The 10,156-nt window shown below is 45.2% G+C and overlaps 1 protein-coding gene across 1 annotated transcript in view; it reads right to left on the bottom strand.

The window, feature by feature from the left end:
• Window positions 1-5,848, bottom strand: part of col2a1b (collagen, type II, alpha 1b) — a 103,797-nt gene extending 97,949 nt beyond the window's left edge. Inside the window, exons 1-2 of the mRNA XM_063216239.1 lie at window positions 5,534-5,848; window positions 618-830 (exon numbers count right to left, since the gene is read on the bottom strand). Coding sequence (XP_063072309.1) covers window positions 618-830; window positions 5,534-5,621 — 301 coding nt within the window. The 5' untranslated portion in view covers window positions 5,622-5,848. The remainder of the gene's footprint in view (window positions 1-617; window positions 831-5,533) is intronic.
• Between the last annotated feature and the right edge of the window lie 4,308 nt (window positions 5,849-10,156).

Raw genomic sequence — 10,156 nt, 5'->3', positions numbered from 1 at the left:
AAATTTGTTCAAATATCTCAAAAAGGGCTTTTTTTCCCCTCCCCTCCCCAAACCTCTTTAAGGTCCTGCTGCCTTTTTAGAGGGGGCGTAGGGCTGGGCTCCTAAAACCTCTCGCTGCTGAAACTCACACAGTGTCTGGTAAAGTAAGGTATTTCCATAATGATTCCCACATGTGCTCCTGATACTGGGAATAGAATAATATCCGAACAAGATGGGGCTCCAAGGTGAACCGACCGACCGACCGACCGGCCTCGGAAAAATCCTGTCAAAGCAGCAGAATTCCGCGAACCCACCTCGCAAGTGAGAAGTGCCATTCCTTGCATTGCATTGCATTGCATTACTTCTTTCAACTGGTCTTCATTTGCTCATTTTTGAGAGTGGTGAGGGGAACCAAAAAAAAACACAACCTCCAGGGTAAAGAAAATGACTCTGGTGATAAAATCAAATCCTTCCATGAAAATCCACAGAACGCATGTGCATCCTCTGGCCACTGGATGTTTTTTTTTTAAACTTTCTTTCTTTGTTACCCCCCACCAACTAGCCTCTTCAAGAAGGAACAAAATGAATGCCACATTTGGGGTAATTTATTTACGTGTGAGAGTAAATAAATAAATTACCACCTCCGGTGGGCCCGGATTGCTCAGGGCAGATGGGGCAACACTCTCCGAATGGGATCTCGGCGTTGGGGCAATCTTTGGGCTCTTCGCAGATAATGTCGTCACACAGCACCGTGCCAGTGTCACACACACAGATGCGACACGGCTCGGGTTTCCACACGTCCTTGTCATTATAGCGGCTGCCATCTTGTGAGCAGCTGCCAGGGTCGTCCTCTGTGATGTGTGATGTGTGTGGTGTGTGTGTGTGTGTGTGTGTGTGTGTGTGTGTGTGTGTGTGTGTGTGTGTGTGTGTGTGTGTGTGTGTGTGTGTGTGTGTGTGTGTGTGTGTGTGTGTGTGTGTGTGTGTGTGTGTGTCACAGGAGAAATGGTGAATGTGGATGAGGAGGAAAGAGATAATGTAACAATGTCATTCACTCTAGAAGTTATTGTTATTCAAGATATTGAGAAATCATTGATATTGCATACAGTATCAATTCAATGAACACCATCCGAGTTTGTGCGATTAGAGTTTTTAAAGTTAAAATGATGAAAAGTGAAGTGAAAAGGAGTGGCATTATTTACTGAGTGCAAATCATCATCAATATCCTGAAATGATAAAGGAATGACATCAAGCTGAGATGTTTTCTCTGACCAGTGTATTACATTGTTTGCAGTCTGTATACACAGCTAAAAGTGTATGCTGAAAAAAAAAGTCACCAGATTGGATCTCATATACATCAACAGCATGTAAATAATCAGTCCTAAACGGAGCATTTCTGCTTTAAGTCCTGTGTAATTCTAGTAGTTTGGTTCAAAACGTGATGCGGCCCATTCACAAACTTGATCTTTTTTCATGAATATTTACTAAGAAAATAAACTAATATTTACTAGCTCTAACCAGAGAAGGTTTTGCAGCCAAATACATCAATTGGTAATTCCAATTTAGATGGAGAGGATCCACCTATTTGTTTATGAAAAGTGTGCATTTCCCAGCAGCCGTAATGAATATTGATGGTGATGATAGTATATATTCATGAAATAGATGACAGTTGTGAATGGTCAAGTGTAAAGCATAAACTGATCAGCATAAATTCTAGAAAACACATACTAGGCCTTTAATAGCTATGGTTTTTTCTTATGTCTTGACATTAATCTGTCCATTGTAAATCAATAAAATATTGCTGGCAAGCAATGATTCTTAAAAAAACAAAAAAAAAACCCAAATCAGCGTGCCTTCCTGTACTTGCAATTCACAACTCTGACCACATGGTGGCAGCACAACAACAGCTCAGACAACTCCTCCAGGAAGCGCAACCAGAGTACAGTATGGGGAGGATGGCAGTCCTGTAATTCACTATGGCTACGTCTACCTCCCTACTCACTACCCAGGCCTGTTCAGGAAGTCCTCCGCTCCAGCACCTATTGTCGTCATCATGCTCGCTGTATACATGACCACCAGTGTTACAGCCCTCAATGTTACACTTGCTCTGATGACTGTGCCTGTAAGCACCCAGGCTGCGCTGCGCTACACGGGCCTGACGAAAAGCAAGCCTGAACAGAGTGCCCTCTGAAACCGGGCCAAGTCACACACATGTACACACACATGTACGCCCGGCCCGCACGCCCACACACACACACGGCCACCCGCCAACACACATGTGCGCACGTCCAACTGCCTGCACGCACACACGCACACACACACACACACACACACAGGCAATAACGAGTGGGCATTGGATCCCCACCTGACACTGACAAATTGAGGAACGTGTCTGAGGCCTACCAAATAATTACCATGTCAATCTTTAGGCAAACCAAAACCATTTCGTTCCAGTCTGCTTTATTTTCATTTCTGAGCTTCGACAAAAATCATAACATCATGGGGAGCCTGTCAGATGATAAGCACACTTCAGACAAAACTTCTCGAACATGTGCAAAGCACGTCTTATAGAAATCAAGGGCCAGAGCAATCCCCCCCAAATAAGCAATCCCCCCAATAAGTCTTTAAAATGATTGACTGATTGATATGGGCCAGTCAAATAATTTTAAAGACTTATTGGGGGGGGGGTGATTGGTGTATTTAATGACACCATAGACACGTATGTACACATGCACGCACGCACGCACGCACACACACAGTGTGCCACATGGAAACACTCAGGGACTCTTTGCACTCGCTGCGGAAAGGGGTTCCAGTAACACAAGAACCCAAGAGCCAGCGTGAGGCAGAGCGGGGGGCATTGAGAGAGTGGAAGGTGGTGGAGGAGGAAGAGGAGGTGGAGGTGGGAAAGGGGATAGGGGGGGAAGGAACGTCAACAGAGTAAGTACAGTAGTCGTGTTTACATTAGAGGCCTGGCCCAGGTCTAGGTAACCTAGTGGACCCCCGTGCCCATGAATGGGGCCTTTCTTTTAAAAAAAAAAAAAAAAAAAAAAAGGACAGAGCGGGCAATTCACGAGCCTCCACGCTATCCAAACACCGGGACCCACTTTTTGCGCTCTCATCTGGAACTCATAGGCCCCCGTCCCTTCCCTTCCCTTCCCCGTCGGTATTCCAAACATGCGCAAGTCAGAGAATGGAGAATGGCCAGCGTTCATTAGCATAGGCCTGCCTCCTGGTAGCCACACTGCCCCACTCACTCACTCACTCACTCACAGAGACTCCACTCTATAACACACACTGCACAAACGATGGCTTCAATATCTGGCCTATATGACTTTTTTTTTACAGCTTTTGAAAATAGGCCAACTCAATGGTATGAGGGGACTGTGCTCTGTCTCTGCCAGCCCTTTGCTCTGGTATCTCCACCAACTGCACTCATTCTCAAGCTCAGTGAGTCTGCTGGGCTACTGCTGGGGCTGCTTGCTTCTTTCTGCTGCTTCCTCCGTCCACGCTTTTTATTCAGAGCGGGGGGAAATGGAGGAGGAAGGCTCCCAAATTGAACACAGGTGTTGGAGTGTGCGCCGCTTGGAGCGAGGCTTCTCCCCTGATCCCTATCCCTGCCTGGACGACACGACAGCAGCCAGGCTGCGGAAGATATGTCTGTCTGAGGGGAGAGGAGGGCGAGGCGGGTGAGGTGGGGTGGGGTGAGATTGTGGGCCACATTCAGGCTTTTGGCATGCTGGGGCCACTTCCCCAGTCCCTCCAAGGTCATACACTACTGCCCTTTGAGCCTGCTAGGCTGGGGGTCACGGGGTGTCAGTGGCCCTTGTGTCTCTTTAGACCTCCTTAATGTGTCTCTGAAGAAAAAAAAAACTAAACAAATCTCTCCCAGTAGCTGTGGGGGAAAAAAATGTGACGTTGCTGTACGTCCAGGGGCAGGGGCCTTGCTAGTGAGCAGGAGGGGTAACCTGAGCCTGCAATTGCGCGTCTCTCTCTCCCTCTCAATGCTTTTTTTCGTGCCTTAAACGTCTGAAACTTTTTCGCTCTATGCTGCAAAAAAAAAGCACCACCCAAACCTCTCCCTCTTTCCCTTCTTCCCTCTCTTTGGTGCACTTGGTTGGTTTGGAGCCTAGCTGCGTCGCGAGCTTTATGTGAAAAAGAATGTGCCTTCGCTGAATAATAATAATACCCCCTCCCCATCTGTTCTCGTAATACTTTTTCCAGTAGCTTCCAAGCCAGACAATCTCTCTCCCTCTCTCTCTCTCTCTCTCTCTCTCTCTCTCTCTCTGCCTTCACTGTCACAGTCTGTGAATGATCTAGAAAACAGATGGAAACACTAAAATCATATGGAACACTCGGTTCTGCCAATTTCACCAGTATCTATTCCCATTACCACGCAATATTGATCAGCTAAAATGCATTAATCAATAATCATGAATGATTATCCTTATCCTTATACAAATGCATATCAAGTGATCCATACTTGATATCAAATACGAATTCCTCATATCCCTATTTTTGATATTAAATATCAAGCTCTGAATAGGCCTGAGATCTTGGGTTGATCCTTAAATTTAAATATTTTTTCTTTTCTTTTTTTTGGAAAAATAAACCAACCAACAAACAAGCAAGCAAACAAAAGAGAGACACTTTTCAAGGTAATTCCAGTGAATGGGCATCTTGGTTATAGTCCACATTTGCGCTTTAGCAAGCCTGGATTCGCCCCGATGCCCTCTGACAGCTGTGGAATGTGAACTCTTTCACAGAAGGCCCTTGAGCCTGACCACCTCTCACTTTAAAAGTCTACTTTTACTAAATGTGCGGCGTTCAAAGAAAAAATGAAGAGGACTCTGCCTCCGCTCTTCTGGAATTTCTCCGACGCACCCGCAGGTGTCCTGCGCAACTTTGATTATGGGGGGCTGGGGGAGAGACGGCCAACTCCGAGATCTCCGAGCCCCTGCATGATTTCTATGTGTCAACTCACACTTTGCTTGGTATTACCTTGAAACCTCTATGGGCACTCGGTATATCCAACAATATAATTGCGCACACCACACAATTACTTGCTAACTCCAATCGCCACGCCATAAAGGCAACTACTTGAATTATTTTTTAGATATGCAAGCTCCCCAACACAATATCTTTCATTAACAAGCCAATGCATTGGAAACTTCTCAAGCAGTCAGCAGCAAGCCAAATCAGATAACGTGTCCAAATATTCACCCAAAACTTCATAGCCCTAAGGTAGCCTATAATTCAGATCTACAGAAGACAAAATAACAAGTCAGCTACGCGCCGCAATATTCAGTCAAATAGCCTAACAAGACAGGTGATAGGACACTCAACACATCATTAATAAATACGGGAAATAGACTATTCTGATAAAGAATACACCTTCACGTCTTAATAAATCGTGGAGCCTATAGATCACCTGAGAGAAGAAAACCCATAGAGTTTGAGAATTTCTAATGAGGACATGACTCTGCGCTAACTTTTTTTTTCATTGAGACATTTCAAACCAACTGAAATCTGTGAGAAAAGTTAGGTTGCAACTTACGGTCATCCTGACATCTGACCACGGCTAATAGCGCGACTTGCGTTGCTACGAGTAGCAATAAAGTCCTGGAATCCATAAAGCTGAACATGTCTAAATATTAGACATGCGAGGCTTTTAGGGAGAGAAAAGGATGAAGGGGCGAAGGGAAAAGACGCGGCTCGCTCTTTTAGTGTGTGTTCCCAGTGACTGAAGCGAACCATACAGTCAACCTTCAAGAAACGATGGGAAATCCAACGCCGGGCCCCTGCAGAAACTCAGTACCGACCGCTTCTGGCCAGGTACTGCAGTTTTATGTCTCCACTGCTTTCAATGGAAGTTCGTATATTCCCAAATATCAGTCCGGCCCCTGCCCCCTGTCAAGCTGAAATCTGAAGCCCCGCTTCCCTCCCATTCTGTCTCAGAAGTCCCACTCTCCTGAAACCCCTCCTTCCACGCGCTACTGAAAAGGGGTACCCAAAAAGTTTCACTTTTTTCTCCTCCACTCTACCAACGCTGTCTACCCTCCCCCTCTTCCGACAACTCGCGCGTCCGTTCTGCATGCCGGTGTTGTGTACCGTAAAATGCAGCATTACATTGCTTTTATTGTCCCTGTCTGCTCTGAGAATATTCCAGACTGATGATTATGATATCCAAGGCTGTCACTGCTGCTTGCCGGTCACTCCTCAGTACGTCACCTTGGTCACTGCATCACAGGAAAGGGACCCCTTGGAACAGCGCGCATACTCCAGTCCAGTGACATGCCTGACTGTGCACATGCAGCCTAATTTTGGCTGGCAATTAATGATACCAGTTGATCCAGAATGTCTAAACAAATTGGTAGACCCTACATAAAGAGGCAAACACATTTGGAGGGGAAAATGGCAGACTTTGAAGACTTTTATGCAGGATCAATAAGCCAATTGGGAAGGTTATTCTTTTTTCATAAGATTATTTTTAACAAGACTGACTTGAAAGCATCATTATGTTATTGTTTTATTTTTGTTTTATTATTATATATTATTGTTTATTGTACACAGATTTGATTTCTTATTCATATTTTCATAATCGTGCTATGAAAGCTCAATGTGATCTCTCAAATCAGTCTAATTATCTGTCTTTGGCATAAAGCATTGATGTCAACGTGAGTAACAGTCAAACATTTAAAAATGTAAGGACTTCGTTCATTTTTTCTCTCCTCACACTGATTTTTGGCCCATAATATTTCCTGTTTGATGTACTTCTTCCACATCCGCATCATTTCTGACATGATGGGATGGTGAAGCATTCTGATAGGCTGATCCTGTCAAGTTGGTGTGTGGGGGAGGAGCCGTGAGTTCAGGGTGGAGCCAGGTAGCCTCACCTGGTTTGCCAGGGCAGCTGTCATTCTCCTGGAGCAGCTAAGCTGGCCAAGAGTCCACTCTATATAAAAAGTGAAAGTGAAAGCCCATTGGGAAACTCCAACTCCCATTGTCATTGTGACACAGCACTCCACAGCACACAAGTGAACACTGCACACTGCACACAACGAAATTGCATTTTACGCCTCACCCGTGCAAGGGGGCAGCCCTCAGTGGCGCCCCATGGGGAGCAGTGCGGTGGGACGGTACCATGCTCAGGGTACCTCAGTCATGGAGGAGGATGGGGGAGAGCACTGGTTGATTACTCCCCTCACCAACCTGGCGGGTCTGGAGTCAAACCGGCAACCTCTGGGATGCAAGTCTGACGCCCTAACCGCTCACCCATGACTGCCATGATAGCCAGGCTTGTGGCGAGTCAGGTCAGCATGGGAGAGGGATGACGGGGGTCCTGAAGGGGGACTCACCTTACAGAGAAGGAGATGGGGATGGAGCTGAGGCTGGTGCTGAAGCATGTCCCACTTCACATGCCCAAAACGAATGGACTTACTGGAATGGGCTGCTGTGCTGTTCCCCCCGCTGAAGATATTGATGACAACAGTTATAGATGGTGCCGTTATTGAAGATGCTTCGCTGCCTGGAAATACAGTGGAAGACATCTATGGGACAAGATTTTAGAAAATGCTTGTTCCGCAGTGTTAGTATCCACGCGCGTCAGCTGTGGGCCAAAGGCAAATATGTTGGAGTGGGAAACAGAGATTTGGAGGTGTTCATTTGTAAGAACACATGTGGGGTACTGACACCAAGGTGTCCTTGAGAAATGCAGTGAAAAACCGTGAAAGCCCAGCTGGGAAACTCCAACTCCCATTGTTATTGTGAGACAGCACTCTACAGCAAAAACGTGCAAACTGCACACAACAAAATTGCATTTATGCCTCACCCCTGCAAGGGGGCATCCCCCAAGGGAACAGTGCGGAGGGACGGTACTATGCACAGGGTACCTCAGTCATGGAGGGGGATGGGGAAATCACTGGTTAATTACACCCCGCACCAACCTGGCGGTTCGGGGTCGAACCAGCAACCTTTGGGCTACAAGTCTGACGCCCTAACTGCTTACTCATGACTTTACATGCATCTACATAGTAAAACAAACATAGTGTTAATTCAACACTTACAGAGTACTCTAGGATGAAATGGCGTTCACAAAATGTTACATTTACTGTCTAAGTGTTGAATTAACACTGTATTACTGTGTGTTAAGGCTGTAACGATACACCCAACCCACGATTCGGTTTGTATCACGATATATGACCCATGGTTCGATACGCCCCACGATTTATTTATTTATATATAGGCCTATGCTTTCTTTTTGCATTTACCTGCCTACATTAATTTTGTAGGTCTACTAAATGATGTTGCAGATATAGGCCTACCACTGCAACCTGTTCCCCAGGTGTTGACATCAAAGCACAACACAGAGAAATAAGGGATATTAGTTCACCAAGGAAAAATAGGCTTATTATTAATAGGCTTAGATCATATCATGCTGAGATGCTGACCGTGTGTGAGAGAGACAGAGATGGAGAGAGAAGGGTCAGGGTTCCAGTAGGTAGCCTATAACAACTGTCTCACATTATCAAACATTATCCAATTAATATCCAAACATTAACTGAAAACAACACTGGTCATATTTCGTCAGGAAACATGTTGTATTAAGTTACTTACAGAAATGCAACACTTAATTTTGATGTTTAATATTTTTGTAACTTTTTTGATCGTGCAGCAGCGCGCGCACGCTTATACAAACAAAACTCGAACCTCAGTTATGTTCTCACTATGCAACACGCACGTACTTTGTCCTTTGTTTGGTTTTGTGACTTCACATTTTGTTAAGAGCGGGAATGGAAGCAGAGACTGAAATGGAGCATGTTTTCGTCAGGCAGGCGGTCAATACGAGGAAGAAATAATGCTGCCTAATATCCACATCGACCTCAACGTTCGCCCGACTTTAGACAGTCCCTTATTAGAGCATAGCGATTTCAGGCTGGTTTATGAATTTTGGCAGGCGAAGCGTCTCGCTCTCTTTCTCTCTCTCTCTCTTTCTCTCTCTCTCTCCGCTCAACGTCTCCACTTTGGTGCATGCATGAATCAAAAAATCTTCACACGTTTGATAAAGCCTTCTTGGTCTGTTGTTCATTTCTGTGCTTTACCTTCCGACGTTTGCCCAAGTTTTTCGTCTCGCTGAGGTTGCTCAGGCAATGGATAACAAATTAATGCACGTGCTAGTTGGACGGAACATTTTATAAGAGAGAGGGGTGAATGGAAGTGTTACTTGCACATGTGTGCCCTTTTTCGACTTGTCTTTTTAAGCGCATATGCAAATATTTGCCTGTATCCTGCTGTTTTCTAGACTGAGGGGTAACAACTTTGAAAGGGCGCATCGCGATTCTGCGAGGAAGGTTCGCGATAGGGGTTCGTGGGTCTGCGTACCGCGATCCCTCGGTTCGATGCAATATCGTTACAGCCTTACTGTGTGTGCACCCTAACCCTAACCCTCTCCAAAGTCCTTCTAGGCCTAGGGTGCTCTGGTCTAGAGCTTTAGTTGAATGCTTGCCCCTCAGTCTGTGTCCATGACAGACACTCAGATGTCTGGCTTTGTCATGTTTGGATGAATTGTTGTGAGCCACCTCCAAGCATAGAACTAGAGTTTTCAATGTTAGATGTCATAAATAAACCCTATTTATTATCCCTTCTATCTTTTGCGGGTGATTTACCTGGTGGATTACCATTATTATGGTCAATTAGTCCAGATAATTCTTTGATCAACAAAAAAGTAACCTGAAGATTTCCCAGAAAAAGAAATAATAGACATTGTTGTTACATTGTTGTTATTATCTTCCTAAAATTCTACACTACACCAAAAATTGTGCTCTGTACCACATGATGGTTTCGTTTAGCCACGGTGAAACACACACACACACACACACACACACACACACACACACACACACACACACACACACACACACACACACACACACACACACACACACACACACACACACACACACACACACTCGACCTGTTCCTCTCCAGATGAGCGCCGAGGGCAGCAAGCCGTGCGCTGATGTCATCTGTTCCCTTGGCACACCTCACCTTAGCCACTTCCAGACCTGATCAATCTATCTATCTATCTATCTATCTATCTATCTATCTATCTATCTATCTATCTATCTATCTATCTATCTATCTATCTATCTATCTATCTATCTATCTATCTATCTATCTA

Source organism: Engraulis encrasicolus, chromosome 14 (genome assembly GCF_034702125.1).
Source record: "Engraulis encrasicolus isolate BLACKSEA-1 chromosome 14, IST_EnEncr_1.0, whole genome shotgun sequence".
NCBI classification, from domain to species: domain Eukaryota; kingdom Metazoa; phylum Chordata; class Actinopteri; order Clupeiformes; family Engraulidae; genus Engraulis; species Engraulis encrasicolus.
Note: the sequence above shows the minus strand (reverse complement) of the source record. Positions and strands in the feature narration are given on the sequence as shown.